The following is a 20,624-nucleotide window of genomic DNA, read 5'->3' as shown; positions in this document are numbered from 1 at the left end:
TCACCGACGTCAGCAACGTGCACGATGACGAGCTCGAGTTCACGCGCCGCCGCCTGGTGACGCCACGCATGGCGGAGGTGGCGGGCCGCGACCCCCAGCTCTACGCCATGCACCCCTGGGTGACCTCCAAGCCCCTCCCCGAGTACCTGCTGAAGAAGATCGCCCACAACTGCATCTTCATCGTCATCCACCGCAGCACCACCAGCCAGACCATCAAGGTCTCGGCCGACGACACCCCGGCCGCCATCCTGCAGAGCTTCTTCACCAAGATGGCCAAGAAGAAGTCCCTGATGGATATCCCTGAGAGCCAGAGCGAGCAGGACTTCGTGCTGCGCGTCTGTGGCCGCGACGAGTACCTGGTGGGGGAGACGCCCCTCAAGAACTTCCAGTGGGTGAGGCATTGCCTCAAGAACGGGGAGGAGATTCACCTGGTGCTGGACGCGCCCCCGGACCCCGCGCAGGACGAGGTGCGCAAAGAGGAGTGGCCGCTGGTGGATGACTGCACCGGCGTCACCGGCTACCATGAGCAGCTCACCATCCACGGGAAGGACCACGACAGCGTGTTCACCGTGTCCTTGTGGGACTGTGACCGGAAGTTCAGGGTCAAAATCAGAGGCATCGACATCCCGGTGCTGCCCCGCAACGCGGACCTCACGGTGTTCGTGGAGGCGAACATCCAGCACGGGCAGCAGGTGCTCTGCCAGAGGAGGACCAGCCCCAAGCCCTTCACGGAGGAGGTGCTCTGGAACGTGTGGCTTGAGTTCAGTATCAGAATCAAAGACTTGCCCAAAGGGGCCCTGCTGAACCTGCAGATCTACTGCGGCAAGGCCCCGGCGCTGTCCGGGAAGGCCTCTGCCGAGACCACCAGTCCCGAGGCCAGAGGCAAAGCTCAGCTTCTCTATTATGTGAACCTGCTGCTCATCGACCACCGGTTCCTCCTGCGCCACGGGGAGTACGTGCTCCACATGTGGCAGATATCTGGCAAGGGAGAAGACCAAGGGAGCTTCAATGCTGACAAGCTCACGTCGGCCACCAACCCGGACAAGGACAGCTCAATGTCCATCTGCATTCTTCTGGACAATTACTGCCACCCGATAGCCTTGCCTAAGCATCGGCCCACCCCTGACCCTGAAGGGGACCGGGTTCGAGCGGAAATGCCCAACCAGCTTCGGAAGCAACTGGAGGCGATCATAGCCACCGATCCACTCAACCCTCTCACAGCAGAAGACAAAGAGTTGCTCTGGCATTTCAGATATGAAAGCCTGAAGCATCCCAAAGCGTATCCTAAGCTGTTTAGCTCGGTGAAATGGGGACAGCAAGAGATGGTGGCCAAAACATACCAATTGTTAGCCAGGAGGGAGGTCTGGGATCAAAGTGCTTTGGATGTTGGGCTGACAATGCAACTCCTGGACTGTAACTTTTCGGATGAAAATGTGAGAGCCATTGCAGTCCAGAAACTGGAGAGCCTGGAGGACGACGATGTTCTGAATTACCTGCTACAGCTGGTCCAGGTAGGGGATGCCCCTGTTACTTACGGAGCCTCTTCTCCAGGGATTGGTTTGCATTTGCACAGGCGCCCCATTCGGTTGTCATCCAGTTCCCTTTGTCCAGAGCATCATGATCTGTCAAAGCAGATCTGAAGAAGCCACCTCAGAAAGGAGTAAACTGTTCCATTTATTTATTTTTTTATTGTCTTTATGGGTTTTCGGACGAGCATTTTGAAGATGGTAATATTTCCACTTTTGATCTGAAGAAGCCACCTCAGAAAGGAGTAAACTGTTCCTTTTTTTTTTTAATTGTCTTTATGAGTTTTCAGACGAGCATTTTGAAGATGGTAATATTTCCACTTCTTAGGAAAACTGGCCCTATGGGAATACTTTGTTCTCATTTATTGTATTAATGATAAATTCAATGTATGGGATGCTTGTGTCAGGCTCCAAGTGATATACATGCTTGTTGTGTATTATCACATTTAACTCTCCCAATAACTATGGTGGAGGTCAAGTTAATATTTTAATTGTAAGGAAACCGAGGCTCACTAAGGTGCCCAAGGTCACATACTTTCAAAGACCGAAATTAAAACCCAGGACTCCAGGCCCTGCTCTTTTCATTGCTTCCCAATATGCTGCATCAGTCCAGTGTCAGAATTGTATGTCCTAGAGAGAAAAGGTCATACTCTCTGATCATGAATATGATCACAATTCATGAATCATACCTCATACCTGGATGGGACTCTGAAAGCCCCTCCTGTTCTCATTCCTTTCCCTGGGGTCAGGGGAGACGACATCATTTGCCTAAGGTTTTCTTAGGAAGTTAAACGAAGGAGAGCAGTTCTCCTGCTCACTGTAGCCAATCTCAAATTAGACCGTGCTTCTTGACAAGGGCAAAGAAATTGGAATAGAAATTCTATTTCAGAGTGCAGAAGTGCCCATTCATTAATTCAACAACATGTACATAGCGCTTCCACTGTTCTGGATGCTGGATGTAGAGCAGTGATAAAAACAGCCCATCTCTGCCCTCATGTAGCTTGTGGTGCATGGAGAAGACTGACATTAAATGGTATACATACAAGCAGATATTTAATAACAAATTGTGGTGACTGCTTTCGGGGGGGAACTACAGAATACTATGAGAAAACAGTTAGGGGTCCTGGGGACACTTAATTTAGATGGAAGAAGCCAGAGACAGTTTTGAATAGGTGATGTATGACCTGAGATCATTAAGATTTCCCAGGTTAAGTGTTAGGCTCTAAATCAGTGATGGCGAACCTTTTGAGCTCGGCGTGTCAGCATTTTGAAAAACCCTAACTTAACTCTGGTGCTGTGTCACATATAGAAATTTTTGATATTTGCAAATAGTAAAACAAAGACTTATATTTTTGATATTTATTTTATATATTTAAATGCTATTTAACAAAGAAAAATCAACCAAAAAAATGAGTTTGCGTGTCACCTCTGACACACGTGTCATAGGTTCGCCATCACTGCTCTAAACTGTCTAATTATTATCTGTATGGACAGGAAGGCCCTGGAGTTTTCTGATGAGCATTTTGGATACTCTGCCCTTTAACTCTGGATATTCACCTTCCATTAAGCAGATACTTGAAACAATATATTTGGCCTTTGCCTTCATCTATCAAATATTTCCAATATTTTTCTCTGGCCATGAGGGCAGATACGTACTAGCATGTCACTAATGAAAATTTTAGAATAATCCAAGTATCTTCAGCTTTCTAGCTCTCCACAACAAATAGAACATAAAACAAATTTGCATGAACGTGTTCTAAGTCCCAAGGCCACCTTGAATTCTTTTACATTATCATTTCTACAAGTAAATTTTGAAGAATTGGAAAATGAATGGTTTTCCTGGAAGTGTTTACATGAGATAGGTCAGTAAGTAATATTAGCTTTGAGTTTGTGGTTGTAAATGTGAAGAGTAGTCATTTGTAAAATTATTTGAGGCATTCAGGTTGGAAAAACTCACATTAGCGTTAGAAAATTAAGACATTTCTGAAGTGAGTACTGGTGGTGAAATTACCACACTCTCAACTGGAGCTACAATGGGTTCGTTTTGACTATACCCATGGAAAGAATCTGTGAAAGTATGGGGATAATGGAAATATTAGCAAGTCAGTATTGATCACTTCCAAACTGGAAAATCAGAGAAAGAAGTGGAAATCATACCAAAAAGTCCCAGGCCCTTTATGATGTGAAAACATAAATTGGAATGGGAATTTCTCCTGTTTCATCTGAAAAAAATGATAGACCATGTCTATTTATAAAGAAAATACTTTGAGATATTTAATTTTAAGCCTCCCCTTTTCATGTTTATGCATGATATCTACTCTATAACTTTATATATGCATATACAATAATCAAACAATATTTGTTAGTCTGGCTACTTTTAAAATCATGGACTATTGCAGATTTATCGAAAAGTACAGAGAGTGATATAACAGATATCATGACCCACTAGGATTTATCACATTTTATTGGATTCTTTTTATTAAGCCACAGAGCTAACATCAAAGTCAGTATCTCTATATTCAAGGGATGTGAAAACTTGTAAACACTACAAAACCTGGGGACGCTTATAAAGTAAGAGATTTTTCAGACAGAAAGCTTCGTATACACCACAGTGTGTCAGGGAGTGGTGATCATATGGTATGGATTGGTCCGGGCCTGCTGTTTATTTGCAGTAAGAACCTGTGAGCCAGCTCAGACTTGCCAGTGAGATGCCAGACACACATCTTGAGCCGAAGAGCAGCGATAAAGATCTTTAGGATTTTCACATGTAACAAATATTTTTCTCCTCATATGTACTAGATCTCCACTGTCTATCTTCTTTCCGACCACCTCACTTACCTTCCACTTTTACAGATTTGTTATAGCCATTTCCACCCTTCCCTTCTATCCTGCCAGTCAATCAAGTAAGCCCTTAATGGGAGCAAAAAGCCCTCCCCTCTTTCCCTTGACGTTATCAAAAGCACATGACTGTGAGTCAAGAATTCTGGCTTCTACTCCTGGTCCTTAAGCAAGTGGTTCACTTTGGCCGAAAGTGTCCTTGAAAAGAAAGGACTGAACTTAAGTGACTGGTAAGAGTCGCATCACCCTACCCATAAAACCCACCAAGGCAGAGCACCAGTGTTTCTCCATCTCCTTTTCCCTGATTAACCAACATAGAATGCAGCCCTACAAATGCCTATGTGTTCCTCCTTCAGGCTGTGAAATTTGAACCTTACCATGACAGTGCCCTTGCCAGATTTCTGCTGAAGCGTGGCTTAAGAGTAAGTACTTCTTTGATAGTAGCATGACATTTTAAAAGTTATTGGGAATTGGCTGGTAGACCTAGAGCATTCGTCACAATAATTTCAACCACCTTGTTCTCACTCTCAGAACAAAAGAATCGGCCACTTTTTGTTTTGGTTCTTGAGAAGTGAGATAGCCCAGTCGCGGCACTACCAGCAGAGATTCGCTGTGATCCTGGAAGCCTACCTGAGGGGCTGCGGCACCGCCATGCTGCGTGACTTTACACAACAGGTCCAAGTCATTGAGATGTTACAAAAAGTTACCATTGATATTAAATCGCTCTCTGCTGAAAAGTATGACGTCAGCTCCCAAGGTATAGTAGCTATATTTTCTTGGTTCTCTTTCCAAATGCCTTCATCTCCAAATGCCATCATCCCTGTGTTGTTCTTCCTTCTGGAAGGCAATTTGTACCTTTCTAAAGGCAGCAAAGAACAAATGTTTTTAATCTTCTGTCTTCATGGGGCAAGCAAATTTAAAGGTCTCCCTTTACAAGTTAACATAGTTTTAAAACTATATATATTTTTAATGATGAGTTTATTATCGATATTAAACTCTGAAAACTTTTAAAGCATTATGCAGATGTAACATCTGTGTTTCAAGAACAATTGTGCACACACACACACACGAAGATTAGTTATTTTCAAATATTCACCTTTTTTCTCCCTATCTTCCCATATATGCATATAATTTTCAATCTTTTAAAGTAATGAATTATTGAGAAGCTATTTAAAATTTTGGGCATAAATATATATACATACATGTATATATCATATATATTATATATATGTCAGAATACTTCATATAAAACATTGTTTATCACCTCTTCTCTAAAGACATTTCCAATATTGTTTTCTTATCACTAAGAAATCCTGTCCCTTGCCCAAGTGGGGTGGCCCAGTGGTTGATTGTTGACCTATGAACCAGGAGGTCATGGTTCGATTCCCAGTAGGGGACATTCAGGAGGCAACCAATCAACACTAGTAATTCTCTCTCATCATTGATATTTCTATCTCTCTCTCCCTCTCCTTTCCTCTCAGAAGTCAATAAAAAATATATTTTAAAAAATAAATCCTGTCCCTGCCCTAAGAAAATTAATCACTCTTTCTCTGTATTCCCATTGTTGATATTGCATTAAATTATAGTCATCAAAACATCTTTCTGGTCTCCTAAACTATATAAGCTTTGAAGCTAGAAAATATCTCTTATTCTTCTTTGTATACTTAGACACAGCAGTATGGCTCATAACGGACACTCACTAATATATTCAGCTAGTACTTTAAACTGATTACTTAGAATTTCCACTTTTTCTCTTTGATTCTTTTCCAATACACCAATCATGCTCTGTCCTAAAAATAATAGTGATAATAATGACCTCACTTGTATTTTTATTGTAAGTAAAGGGGAACATACGTACTGGCCTCCAGCCTGTCTGTTATACAGGGAGTAATTTTTAATTTATGTATTTTGCTTTTAATATTTTGAGGCTGCTAAATAATCTCCACATAGCCTAACTTTCTCTTTTGAAAAGATTTTGCAGAACCCTAACCAAATTCTATTTAATATGCTCTTCAAACATCTGTTCCCCAAATCAGATGGCAGTTTACGGTTTCACACGTTAGAAAGAAAACCACAGTATCGATTCCTTAGCATTATCCTTAAAACATCCTCTCTACCTGATTGTCTTGATATCCCATTCCTACTCCCCTGTTTCTACCCCGTGTTGTGGTAGGTGTAAATGAATGTATTGCTCCCAGTAAACCTGACTTATCTTGCCACCTGAAATGGTTAGTTCCTCAAAGACAGACACCCTTTTCTCCTCCTCCACACCGGACCAGATGATTTCAGGAAATGTTACAGGTAATATTGGTAATTTCTTGAGCTCATATAACTCTTGTGTGCTTTTGACAATTACAGTTATTTCGCAACTTAAGCAAAAGCTTGAAAACCTACAGAATTCGAATCTCCCCAAGAGCTTTCGAGTTCCGTATGATCCTGGACTGAAAGCAGGAGCCCTGGTGGTAGGTATCGCCTCAATGTCGCCACATGGTCTTCATGTCTTGAAAATGTGTGTCAAGCCCTTCCCTAAACACTGCATACTGAAAGCCTCAACACCAGGCAATCTCCCACCCATTTTCTTTTGAATCAACTTTCATGAGGAATCACCTACATGCAATAAAATGTGTCCATTTAAGTGTACAGTTCATCACCACAATAAGATACAGAACATTTCCATAGAAAAAGTTCTTTCATATCCCTTTTTTAGTCAGGCCTTTCCTTCTCCCATACCAGATCCCAGACAAAAAAAAATCTGCTTTCTATTATATACTCTTGCCTTTTCTAGAATTACATAAAGTGGAATCATCCTGTATGTAGTTTTTGTATCTGGATTCTTTTACTTAGCATAATGCTTTTTAAGATCTACCCATGTCGCTGTGTGTATCCATAGTATGTTCTTTTTACTACTGAGTAGTATTTCTTTGTATAGGTATGCCACAATTTGTTTTCCATTCATTTTTTTAGTAAATATTTAAGAGTGGGATAGTTGGGTCAAATAGTTGGTACGTGTGTGTAATTTTATACTGCCAAACTGTTTTTTCAAAGTGACAATACCATTCATTTTATATTCCCACCAGCAGTATATGTGAGTTCCAACTGTTCCACATTCTAGCCAACACTTGTTATTTTCCGTCTTAAAAAGAGAAGTGGTATCTCACTGTTGTTTTTATTTGCATTTCCCTAATGATGTTGAACATCTTCTCATGTGCCAGTTTTTCATCTTCCATTCACATCTTTTGTTCATTTTTAATGTGGGTGGCCTTCTCATTTTTATTTATGAGTTATTTATATATTCTAGACACAAGTTATTTATCAAGTATACATTTTACAAATATTTTCTCCCAATCTGTGGCTTGCCTTTTCATTTTCCTAGTAGTGTATTTCAAGGAGCAGAAGATTTTTATTGTCTAATTTATCACTTTTTCTTTTATGGCTCATACATTTTGCATCCTAAGAAATATTTGCTTAATCCAGTAATGTTCAACCTGGGGTGACCCCACCCCACATACACACACATACCAAGGGACATTTCATAATGTCCCTTGATTGTTACAACTGAGAAAGTGCTGCTAACATCTAGTGGGGCCAGGAATGCTGCTAAATATCCTGCAAGGCATGGGACAGCACCCCCCACTGCCCCCCCCACACACACCCCAACAAAAAATGATCCAGCCCAAAATGTCGACAGTGCCAAAGTTGAGAAATATTGCCTAAGTCAATGTAATAAATATTTTTTTCTAAAAATTATATAGTTTTAATGCTTACTTTTAAGTCTTTGATGTATTTTGAATTGATTTTTGTGTATGGGGTGAAATAAAGATCAGGTTTCATTTTTTAAATCTGAAGCTCCAACTTTTCCAGCACCATCTGTTGAAAAGATTGTCCTTTTCCTATGTAAATGTGTTGGCAAACAAAGCCTGCTGAGGTCTCCCAGGCATCTGCTGTTCCGAGGGGCCAAGGTCAGGTCTGCGATCACTGACCAATGATAAGGCTGACCACGGTTCAAGAAGCAGTGGTTTTGTCAGGGGCTGTCCCCAAGGTGGCCTGAGGGTGGGGAGTGGTCGCAAACCTCTGCAAACAGAAATTGTGCGGGTTGCATAGGCCTGATGCCAGGGCCCCCAAGATTCAGTAAAGTAACCGGTAGAAAGCAGCACTGAAACAGACAAATCTGAGTTTCCAATCAGGTCTCTGCCACTTAGGGCCTGACCAGGGGCGAGTAAATCTCTCGTCAATGGTATGTGAACAAAAAGGGGGCTGTGCGGCAAACGGGGCAAACTCAATGACTGAAAGTAACCACACAGATCATTAATTCCTACCCGGGCAGGTCATGGCAGGGAGTTTTAACTTCCTTAGTGAAAAGCTAATCTTTACCTTAAGCAAGCAAGACCTGTCCATTGTTCTTGTGCATCTAGGCTAACAGACCTTTAAAATGTCAGAGTCATTTTCTTCGCCAGACCCCTCAGAAACATACTCACTGGACATAGCACAACTACCAGGAAATTTGTTGTTATCTTGTTCCCCATATACCATCTCTGTTCATTGTAATTGTTCAGTGTTAACTATCCTGTACTCGCTAATGTAAAAGTATGTCTCTCTCCATTTTCCTTTTTATCCAGTCCTAGAGATTTCCCTGCCTTGCTTTCTCCTGCCTCCTTAACCCACCACCAATGGATTTCACGTTTTCTCCTTTAATTCTGGATGTATAAACAGGACTGCAACACTGCTATTCCTAGAGCATTTTCTCCATCCTCTGAGATTTTGCTTTTGGGCCAGGTCCTCAGCCCTTGGCTCAAAAACACTCTTTGAACCTTAAAAAAAAATGTTGGTAGTACTTTCGTCAAATATCATCTGGCCATATGGATCTATATCTACATTCTCTATTCTATTCCATTGATCTAAATATCTGTCCTTACATCAAAATCACACGCTCTTGATTAATTCAAATAATAAACCACTTCATATATGCTTAAGAAGAACCTTACAATAATATATTTCCATTAAACTCCTCCCGTTGTTATGCTTTTAATTTCTGCATATATTATAAACCCAATACATTGTTATTATTTTGCTTTAAACAGTTAAAAATAGATTTAACAGATTTAATAGATTGAACATTTTATAATATTTACCCCACATTTTCCATTATTGATGTTCTTCATTACTTTGTATAGGTCCATGTTTCCATCTGGCATCATTTTCCTTCAGCCTTTAATATTTTTTTATAGTGCAAGTCTTTTGGCAAGAAATTCTTTCATATTTTGTTTGTCTGTAAAACTCTTTATTCCACCTTTATTTTTGAAAGATATTTCCCCTGGAAAGAAGGGGATGCTCCTCCCTTCATGTTTACTTTATATCCAATTAGCGGTAAACTGGCCCTGTAGTAAAAAGACACACTTTCCTCTGTCCTTATTCAGTAGAGATTGTTAGGAATAATAACATATTAATAGAGTTTTGGATTGTGTTTGCTTTTTTTTTTAAAAAAAAGACCACATCCCATTTTTGATGCATGGTGAAACCACTTTTGGCCAGAACTCCTAAGATATTTTTTATTTTGAAGTGAGTGTCTGCTAAGCCACATTTCCCGCAAAGTTCCTTGAGATTATTTAGATGCATAGAGTTGTTTTCGGAGGGAGGAGGTGTTGTACCTGAGTGCTAGATTTCTGTTTACTGCAGTTAAGTTTTATCTTATTATATTTGGCCTATTGCATCTGATTCTGTAATAATAGTTTTTAGTTTTTAGTTTTTTATATATTTTATTGATTTTTTTACAGAGAGGAAGGGAGAGGGATAGAGAGTTAGAAACATCAATGAGAGAGAAACATCGATCAGCTGCCTCCTGCACACTCCCTACTGGGTATGTGCCCGCAACCAAGGTACATCCCCTTGAGTCCACAGGCCGACGCTCTATCCACTGAGCCAAATTGGTTAGGGCTGCAATAATAATTTTTAGACATTGTGGTAGCAGTAGAATTCTTTTTTTTTCAACTTAAATCTTAGAAGGAGCCCAAATATATAAACAAAGTTGCTCTGTACCAGAATCCTATGGGAATGGGGTGTGCAGAGGATGGGATCTGCCACAGCTCTTAAGCATCTTCACAGACCCTTAGGGTTCCTTGGAACACACTTTGGGAACCACTGATTTAAGTGTTGTAAATTACTCTCACTATCATTTTCAGACTTGCTGAGAACACTTTCTGTATGTTTTACCCAAATCATTGAAAATCATTTTCCAACTAGGAGTTTGTCCTGGTTATTTATATTGATACTTCACAAGAGGATGTGTGTCTCTACAATGTGTATTCATTATGTATAAAAACATCTGACTGTTTCTTTCCAGGTTGAAAAGTGTAAAGTGATGGCCTCTAAGAAGAAACCCCTGTGGCTTGAGTTTAAATGTGCCGACCCTACAGCTCTATCAAACGAGACTATTGGGATTATCTTTAAACATGGCGATGATTTGCGCCAAGACATGCTTATTTTACAGGTATGCTACTGTGAAGGATTTTTTTTTTCAATTATCTGAAAAAATATTGCTAGTATATTAGATCTAAAAAAATGCCTTCTACTGACTCTATTCCCATTCTCCTATCTTGTATAATGAACAGTGATTACATAATAGTTTCCCTGGGGGAGTACGGCTGTGGACCATTCGATATGCAATCTAGTGAGCATCATAGTTCTGTCACTCCTGAGAGGATGCATATCCAACATGTTCAAATAGTCAGATATACTTCCCTCACCTATATACCCCGTTTCTAGAATGGTAACACAGAACATAGATGTATTTACCTCCAAGCATTCACTTTTATTCATATTCATAGACATAGCTACATACGGTACACACAGGTGCTTTTCTTAGATACATAACCTTTGATACACATCCACATAATGCAAACTCAAGTGATTGATTTAATAGGAATGGGAAAGAAGATGTACAGGTAGGTTATTGAAGAAATCATGCAGTTAAATAACAAGAGTGAACAGATTGCTACAGCAGATGAATGATGCAGGTATCCAATGTTAATCATTTTTCTATGTTCTAACATTTCTGGATAAACTTCAGTGATACTCTGTATTCTAGTTGTTCAACATTGTAGAGGTAACGTAATTTCTAATATGTAATATGATTTACTTAAAATAGGCAAACCACAGTGCTATAAATGTAGACTATTTAAAAACAAGGACATGTTTTCAATTCCCTCTATGTTTCTGTTTTTGCTGATTTCTAATATGGAAACAATAATATCCTTTGCTTTCTTTTCAAGAATGTATTTTTTCTGGAAATAATTTTTTATTAAAAAGAAAAAGAAAGTTCTTTTGAAAGTTCAAAACCTTTTGAAAGTTCATTTAATTTCCAACAAATCTGTAACCTCTTTTGAATTATTTGAAGCTATAACTGAAAACCACAAAACATCACTCATTTTCCTCTCATTTTGAGGCAAAGTTTGCACTTGAACCTTATGTACTTTGTCTTGTTGTTAAGGCACTTTGCTTGGCAGATAAGGACAAGTTATTTAAGTTCTCTAAGCCTTAGTCTCTTCACCTGCAGAATGTGAATAATAATTACATCCACACTATAGGATAAATGCAAGAGATCACATAAAGCAGCACTCAGTAAATGCTAGCTATCATTGTGATTGTTGCTATTGTTGTCTTGGTTGTAGCCCAAGAGTGCCTTATGTGTAGAGTGGAATATTTTTATTGTGGTAAAATATACATAACTGGAGTGGAATAGATGAATTGGGGCCAAAATCTATCTCAAAAGAAATCCATTTATCATCTTCCCCAAGGTAAATCTCAGGGACCAAAATTCATAGGCTCCCAAGGAATGGAAACTTCAGAGTACCAGGTCGATAAATAAATAAAAACTGTTTTCTTTCATATTTTGTGTTACCAGATAATATTTTTTTTCAGAAGAAGAAATAATATACATTTATAATGGAAACCTTTTTGTGTTTTGATACCCAGATTCTACGAATCATGGAATCCATCTGGGAGATTGAATCTTTGGATCTGTGCCTCCTGCCATATGGTTGCATTTCGACTGGTGACAAAATCGGTATGTGCTTACCTCAGGAGGTGGATGTATCACTCAGCTACTTTTAAAGGATCACAATTCCTTCAGTGTAGGCATTTGCTGACTGACAAATTACAATCTTCATCCATATAAAAAGGAAGAGAGTGTTCCAAGGCTGGTGAATGTGACTCCCAATTTAATATGGATATGTTGAAGATAAATGAATGCATGATTCAAATCCTTGTTACTATACATGGAAATTATTTTAGTTAGAACCTGCTCTTCCCTCTTTACTTTTCCACCTCTGAACTTTAACTGTTTCATTGCACATTAAACTTCTCCCTCACAAGTAGCATTTAAAAATAGAAATTCTGTCACTGCTTTTAATATCCCAGAATTCACATTATTAAAGCTATTACATACTCTACTTTTAGGCACTTTTATGAATATTTAACATTTTATTTCAATCAAACATTTTTAATATGTATTTTTATTGATTTCCTAGAGGAAGGGAGAGGGAGAGAGGGATAGAAGCATCAATGATGAGAGAATCATTGATCGGCTGCCTCCTGCATGCCCCACACTGGGGATCGGTCCTGAAACCCGGGCATGTGCCCTGACCTAGAATCAAACCATAACCTCCCGGTTCATAGGTCAACGCTCAACCACTGAGCCACGCCAGCCGGGCCAATCAAACATTTTTATTCAAGATTCTGACTTGAGAACTGTACAAAACCATTTCATTTGGCCTATAACTTAAAATAAAGGAAAAGGCACAGGTTGCCAAGGAAGGAGGGATATACTCAGCCCATAAGTGCTTTTACTTAGGACCTTTCAAAACCAACCCTTTCCTCTTCCCACTCAATAATATTAAACATGTCCCACACAGCTTCCATATTCTCCTCCTCTTGTTTCTCTTACTCTGAAGAAAACCAACCGCTTGAATCTGGAAAGTAGCTCTCTGCCCTCCACTCAACAAAGACATAGCCATTTTTCCTCTAGGTCAGGCCCTAGGCCCCAATCTCTATCAAACTGTGTGCCTCCTCTTGCAGGAATGATCCAGATTGTGAAAGATGCCACAACCATTGCCAAAATTCAGCAAAGCACCGTGGGCAACACAGGAGCATTTAAAGATGAAGTCCTGAATCACTGGCTGAAAGAAAAATGCCCTATTGAAGAAAAGGTGAGCTCCTGCTCCTCCCCACTCCGAAGGCTCTTGAAGTTGTCATTTACATGGCAATATTGATTTCACATTTTCAAAGGCTCTACCAATGTCGTGCCTCCTGATGTATGTCGTGAAACCCTTTATTCATGAGGTCCTGAGGGTTTTAGGCACCTTCTTGTGGTGACCTAGCATCGCTGTGTAAGACAGAGGAGCTCTGTTCAGAACTCCACGAGCATTTGCTTCTCCTTTGATTATCAGGCACGCTTTGCATCAAATTTGGGTATGTGAAATAATTTAGTAGCACTTTTTATGACAGTCTATTTTTGTTGTTCAGAAGAAAAATTTAGTTAGCATGCATAAGCTTCTTCCTACCTGGGAAACAGTGCATACCCTATAAAGTGCTTTCTAATTTACCACGTCAGTCTAATCTAAATGATAGATTATGGATGCTGAAAATGTCAGTTTCCCATTCCCATGAAGTACATGTGCTGAATCCTTCCCAAGCCGTGGACTGTCGTTTAAAGTTCTGCACAGGATTTATTAGTACTTCTCATTTACATGGTTAGCAGGCTTTGGGGAAGGCAATATAATTAGTAGCACTTATTAGTCTGTTATACATGTGGATTGTGACCCCATCACCTTTAAAGTGGTCACAAGCAAAACACATGTTCACCAATGACGAAGAAATGATCCTGAGTTCCGTATAGTTGTTGGCAAGTGACACCTGGAGGGACAGTGAGCCCTTTGATTAAATTGATGTTGCCCTTTGCCTCTTGTTTTCTCCTCCTGCTATTGTGGATCATTGAATCTTTGCCTCAAATGTAAGTAGAACAAATGAGAAAGTTGGCACTTAGCAGATATAATGTTAATGGAACCCCACACAAATAATTTGCTCTCTGAAATGGTTCCCAGAATGAGGTCTTTTTTGAAAGTCACTTGTGATAGGTTCATGCTGCCTCTGTAGTTAGAACACAACTAATATTCAGATGCATGTGCATTAGTTTCAGGCAGCAGTGGAGAGATTTGTTTATTCCTGTGCTGGCTACTGTGTGGCAACCTTTGTTCTCGGAATAGGCGACCGGCACAACGACAATATTATGATTACAGAGACAGGTGAGTTTATTTATTGCAACTTTTTTTTAAAAAAAAATGTGGTAAAATACACATAACATAAAATGTACCACTTTAACCAGTTATAATGCACAGTTTAGTGGCATTTCGTACATTCACATTGTTGTGCAGCCATCACCACCATTCATTTCCAGAACTTACTCATGTTCCCCAACTGAAACTCTGTACCCATTGAGCACTAACTCCTCCTCCCCCAGCACAGAGTAATTTTTTAAATAGGATTCAAGGTCGGAGCACCTATCTAGAAGTCATTATTATACAGGGACGCGGATTCTGTGATCGCCCTAGATCACCCAGGCGTGAGGAATGGAGGAGGATGGAGGAAATGAGACCCAAGAAACATAAGTCAGAGAGTAGCTAGGATAAGATCATATCCCAGAAGCTAGTGAAGGTGGGCACGATCAACAGTGTCAAATGTTATAGAAAAGCAAACAAAAAGAACTCACAGATATACACCTTTACATCTAAAATGCTGTGTCTTCCTAACCTACCCCTGCTCACTAGTTCACTGTCCGCTCTGACAGTGGTCAGTATTGGCTACCATGCCAAGAAATTTTTGCCTAAGAAATTTGGACCGATAAAAAAGCTGTGGTACATTTACACCATGGAATACTAGTCAGCAGTAAAAAAGAAGGCTCCCTTACCCTTTGAAACAGCATGGAGGAACCTGGAGAGTATTATGCTAAGCAAAATAAGCCAGTCAGAGAAAAATAAGTATCACATGATCTCACTCATATGTGGAATCCAATGAATAAAATAAACTGATAAACAAAATAGATCAGAGACATAGAAGAATGGAACAGACTGTCGAATCTCAGAGGGAAGGCAGAGGTGGATGGGTGGGTAGGTGGGAAGAGATTAATCAAAGAACTTGTATGCGTATATGCATAACCCATGGACACAAAATATAGGGTGGTGAAGGCCTGGGGCAGAGGGCTTGGGTGGATTAGAGGGGTTAATAGAAGAAAAGGGGGGACATGTAATACTTTCAACAATAAAGATTTTTTTTAAAAAAGAAATTTGGACCAACTTAAGAGTCTGGGAAAAGCACCATATTTGGGTAAACCACTTTTCTCTCTATGAGAATCAATAATGTATTGTCCATACATATGACAAAGAGCTATACAAATGAGAAGAGATGATGGTAGTTGTGGTGGTGATGGTAAAAATGGTAGAATTTGACCCAAAGGAAATTCAAATGATTTATTTCTACCATGCTACTCAAAAGTAAAAGGTAAATGCCCCTCCCCCAAGCGGACTGAAACATCAGTCTATCCGGAGTTACACAAAGGGTATAAGAGAGTCTTGGGCATAATGAAGACATATTAGCCAGAGTTTTGATTTCTATTTCTAAGAATAATCCTGAGACAAGAATTTTTAAATAACATTTGACTCATTTAAAGAACACAGGAAGGGTAAAGAAAACATACTTGGTTCAAAGAGCGCTTTGTGGCTATTACTACACACACCTGCTGAAACGAAAAATACCACCGGCTGATAAAACATTGTGTAAAAATAGCTCTGTCACCAAGATCGTTCATTGTCAGGCAACTTAAAAACATGTTTTGAGAAGTAAACAAACCAGAGTGTTGTTACAAGCACTTATGCCAGCGTAATGATGTCAGACATTTTCTTCTTTTAAGGAAATCTATTTCATATTGACTTTGGGCATATTCTTGGGAATTACAAAAGCTTCCTGGGCATTAATAAGGAGAGAGTGCCATTTGTGCTAACCCCAGACTTCCTGTTTGTGATGGGAACTTCTGGAAAGAAGACAAGCCTACACTTCCAGAAATTTCAGGTAAGTGGCCTCATGATGACGCCTACTGTGAACACCAAGCAGGCGGTGCCCGCAGCGCACAGCTGCCCTCGCCTTTCCCTCCACTTTGAGGCTCCTCTCACCTCTGCCCACCCCCTCTGGCATGACCCCCGCCTCCTCCATTCCTTGCCCAAGTGCAAAACGACGCTTCTCAGTAACCCTGCTACCTAAAACCAGACAGCAGGTAAACGTGTTCCCGCGCTCCCTGAGGCTGGCAGCTCTAGAGCATCCGCAGGACACTGCACTGCAGAGGGGGCGTAAGGCAGAGCAAGCCGGTTTGGCTTTAGAGTGTTTATCTCTCCAAGATATTGCCTAGAAGGTCCAAATTTCACATAGATTTTTCAGGATTCTCAAATGATTGCAGACTTCTCTTTTTTAAAATTTATTGATTTTTAGGAAGAAAGAGGAAAAGAGAAACACCGATTTGTTGTTCCACTTATTTATGCATCATTCATGCATTCATTGGTTGATTCTTTTTAAAAATATGTTTTTATTAAATAAAAAAGGAAAAATATGTTTTTATTGAGTGTAGAAAGAGGAAGGGGGAGAGAGGAGAGAGTGGGAGAGAGAGAGAGAGAGATGTGAGAGAGAAACATCAATCCATTGCCTCTCATACACACCCCGGCCGGAGACAGAACCCAAAACTTGAGCATATGCCCCAACCAGGAATCAAACTGGCGACCTTCCAGTGCATGGGGCAATGCTCAACCAATTGAGCCACACCAGCCAGGGCCATTGGTTGATTCTTGTATGTGCCCTGACCGAGGATTGAACCCACAGCCTTGGAGTATTGGGATGACGCTCTAACCAACCGAGCTACCCAGCCAGGGCAGTTGGAGACTTCTCCTGATTTTTGCTGCAGGTGAATATTTAGCAAATTAACACAGGAATTCTTGTTGCACCACCGTGTGCTTTTCTCATTTTTGTAGAAGACGGTCCCTTCTCTCATTTGAAATCCCGTCAGCTTGACTACAGGTCCTGCAAAGAGCGCTGTCTCGTCCTGCTGACCTGCAAACAAGCTCCTGTGTGGGTCTACCCAGCTCCCTGGGAGCGTTCACATTCCAGCTTCCTTTCCATTCCTTCCTTCCTTTCTGGGCTACATCCACTTCTGACTATCAGATATGTTCAGTACCCGAGGAGTATAATTTTCATGCTTGCAAATTGAATAACTGTGAATGCGCATAACTCCGAGAAATTGTAGTCACTGCTGTAATACGCCGATGTTATAGCCATGCAAACACAAAACAGAACAAGAGAGGCAATGAGTGATCGCTTCATATGTACGTTTGCCTTGGGCTCCCCTTAAGTAGCCCCCTCCCTTAGTGCCCCTTAAATGTGTCTTGATTTGTAGTCAGCATTTTAGGAACAAGTCTTTTTCCTGAGTCCCTTCTCAGTCCCATGTTATCCCTGGGAGGTGACATGGTCTGAAGCTCAGTAGAACAGGAACCAGAATCTGTTGTTTTGAAACCTGCCTGTTCTTGTTTGTTCTCCTGCCTGATTTTCACTTCAGTGATCACAGGACTTACCCTCCCACCGTTGCAGGGATCCTGTCAGAGAAACTGAGATCTCTGTGGCCAGATGGCCTTAGGGTTTTTACTGTGTGTTTTTCTGTGTAAACTCCACTGGGTTCAGACCATTTCCAGGGATTTGACACGTTGCAGTCCTGCTTTTCTTTAAAGTTAAAAAATCATATGTTTTGACAACTTCCTAGAAGAGAAAAATGGTTCCACAAAAGAAAAAGAATAAGAAAAAAAAAAAGAAAGAAGAAAAGAATAGAACACCTGAAAGAATGTTACCGTTTAAAGGAGGGAAAACACTCAACTCCCCTCTCCTGGAGGTGGTTCCTCTGAGGAGCTTTGAACAAAGGAGGCAGCAGTAGTGCCATGTAAAGAAGCAGACAGGAGGGATTTGACCTCACTAGCTGGCTGTCCTTGCTCCTGTGTATCTGTTCTCTTCCTTTTTGCTAGTGGCTTCCCCCAGGGATTGTGCATCTGTCCTGTTGCTGACAGCACCCTGTAGACCCCAAAGTGCCCATGTCAACCCTCAAATCCCGGGAAAACTTCCGCGTTAGTCCTCTTTATTGTTGTCTTACGTTTTAAAACAGCGGTTCTCAACCTGTGGGTCGCGTCGTTCGAAAATGCATCCTGCATATCAGATATTTACATGACGATTCATAACAGTAGCAAAGTTACAGTTATGAAGTAGCAACGAAAATAATCTTATGGTTGGGGGTCACCACAACATGAGGAACTGTATTAAAGGGTCGCAGCATTAGGAAGGTTGAGAACCACTGTAATTTAAAACATTACTTAGTGAAAAGATTTGGGGTGTGGAGAGGCCAAGGGAAGGTTGCCTCCCCCTCCAGGCAGCTTCCACCCAAACCAGGAAATCTTTGCAGAGAGCCTCTGCACTAGCTGTCCTCTCCGTCTGGAAGCATTTCTCCATCCTTTGTGGCCAAAACTTGTTCCCTAAGCCATTGAAACCTCTTTAAGTAAAGTGACGTCTTGGCAGTGTGCCCCACTGAAAGCCCAGTTTCATACATTTCATTGTACTTCAGAGCGAGATCTGTGCTTTGGGTATTGGCATGCTGTTTAAGGGCCCGTGACTATATGCTCGTTGAGCCTTCAGCACAGATCCAGCATGGCATTGTGGTTGGAAGGATGGGCTTTGGAGCAGACAGACTTGAATTTGAATCCTGGCCCCGCTACTTAGTAACTGCGTGTGTGTGATACAAATTATTTGTCCTTTTAGAACCTCTGTTTCCTCATCTGTGAAGTGGGAATACTAGGACCTACATCATGTTATTTTTTAGGGATTATTTAAATGAAATGTGCAGACGCATCACAGCGGGTCTGCACACTTAAAACACTTTCAAGTGAGGAAGCCCTTTCTGACATGACGTATGTAAAACATGGAAAAGTAACCTTGTTCTGTTTAAAGAGCAAACGAGGGTCCCAGCTCTGCCTGCCCCCTCGCCTGCGCCCCCTCTCCGCACTGGCCCCCACCCTCCTCACTCACAATAGGAAAAAAGCCAAACACATATACATGTACGTGTACAGTTATCCATATGCAGAATTTCTAAAGCTTTCAGCCTGACAAAGGTGAACAGCAAGTTTTTTTCATCTTTGACTAACTCAGACCCTTTGGCAATTTTTCTTCACGTACCACTAAGCCTCTCAGAGGATTATCTGTGTCTTCGTTTTATGTTCCCTTCCTGAGATGAAGTCCTTCAAGCTCAGGAAGCACATCTCTAAACTCTCTGAATAGCACCTCAGGATCTTGTGTCATAAAGCTGCCATTTTTAGGGAAGCTGGGAAATGTTGTATATATTTACATTGGAATTAAAGGTGTCCTCATTTCCAGTGAATCACTAATTTTGAGCTGACAAGGTGGATTAATGCACTCAGCACATCTGAATAACCTGTTAGAAAGGGTGGGGGGAAAAGTTGAGTTAAGGACAAAGGGGAACCTTCTCCACAAAGTCTTAAAAATATACCCAGCAAGTGGCCAGCGCGGGGAGGTCAGAGGGGCTGAAAGGGGATGGTGCTCCTTTATTGCACCGCTCCCTTCTTTCCAAGGGAGCCTGCTTGGCCAAGCACCATATTCATAATTTATTTCTGGAATAGTGGAGCGTTCAGGAACAAACTATCATAGACGGACAAGAAGACACAAAACCAAGAATGTCTGTTAGCCTTGGGAGCTCAGCCTACACACAGGGTGCTAAACAGATATATTTCAACGATGACAATTTGAAAAATAAATTCTCCTTAGAAAAATATCTCCCTTACTGAAGAGATTTAAAAAAAGAAAGAAAGAGAGAGAGAAAGAAAAGAAAAGAAAACAGTGTTTTGCCCACTGGTAATTTATTTTAGAATCATTTTGCTTTCAATTTCATTGAACAGTCATAGAACACATATTCCATACAAATACATTTATATCATTGGCAAATAAAATTTAGCTTCCCCACTTATTCTTATATATGAATGTGGGTTTTGTCTTATTTTAAACGTAGTAATTGCTTCTTTAAAAAAAATTAAAACCTAGCAAAATATTGAAAATATCAGGAGGATATAAAAATAAAAAAAACAGGATCCCACTTTCTAAAAAAACATTGGCAACATTTTAGTG

The 20,624-nt window shown here is 40.7% G+C and overlaps 1 protein-coding gene across 3 annotated transcripts in view; it reads left to right on the top strand.

The window, feature by feature from the left end:
- Positions 1-20,624, top strand: part of PIK3CG (phosphatidylinositol-4,5-bisphosphate 3-kinase, catalytic subunit gamma) — a 38,627-nt gene that overhangs the window by 4,588 nt on the left and 13,415 nt on the right. For all 3 annotated transcript variants that reach the window (XM_005862872.2, XM_014536927.1, XM_014536928.1), the window contains exons 4-12: positions 1-1,511; positions 4,721-4,786; positions 4,896-5,121; positions 6,723-6,826; positions 10,702-10,848; positions 12,333-12,423; positions 13,434-13,564; positions 14,548-14,659; positions 16,321-16,478. In XM_005862872.2, coding sequence (XP_005862934.1) covers positions 1-1,511; positions 4,721-4,786; positions 4,896-5,121; positions 6,723-6,826; positions 10,702-10,848; positions 12,333-12,423; positions 13,434-13,564; positions 14,548-14,659; positions 16,321-16,478 — 2,546 coding nt within the window. The remainder of the gene's footprint in view (positions 1,512-4,720; positions 4,787-4,895; positions 5,122-6,722; positions 6,827-10,701; positions 10,849-12,332; positions 12,424-13,433; positions 13,565-14,547; positions 14,660-16,320; positions 16,479-20,624) is intronic.

Source organism: Myotis brandtii, unplaced genomic scaffold (assembly GCF_000412655.1).
Source record: "Myotis brandtii unplaced genomic scaffold, ASM41265v1 scaffold17, whole genome shotgun sequence".
Classification (NCBI taxonomy): Eukaryota; Metazoa; Chordata; class Mammalia; order Chiroptera; family Vespertilionidae; genus Myotis; species Myotis brandtii.
This window is presented reverse-complemented; position numbering and strand designations above follow the sequence as displayed.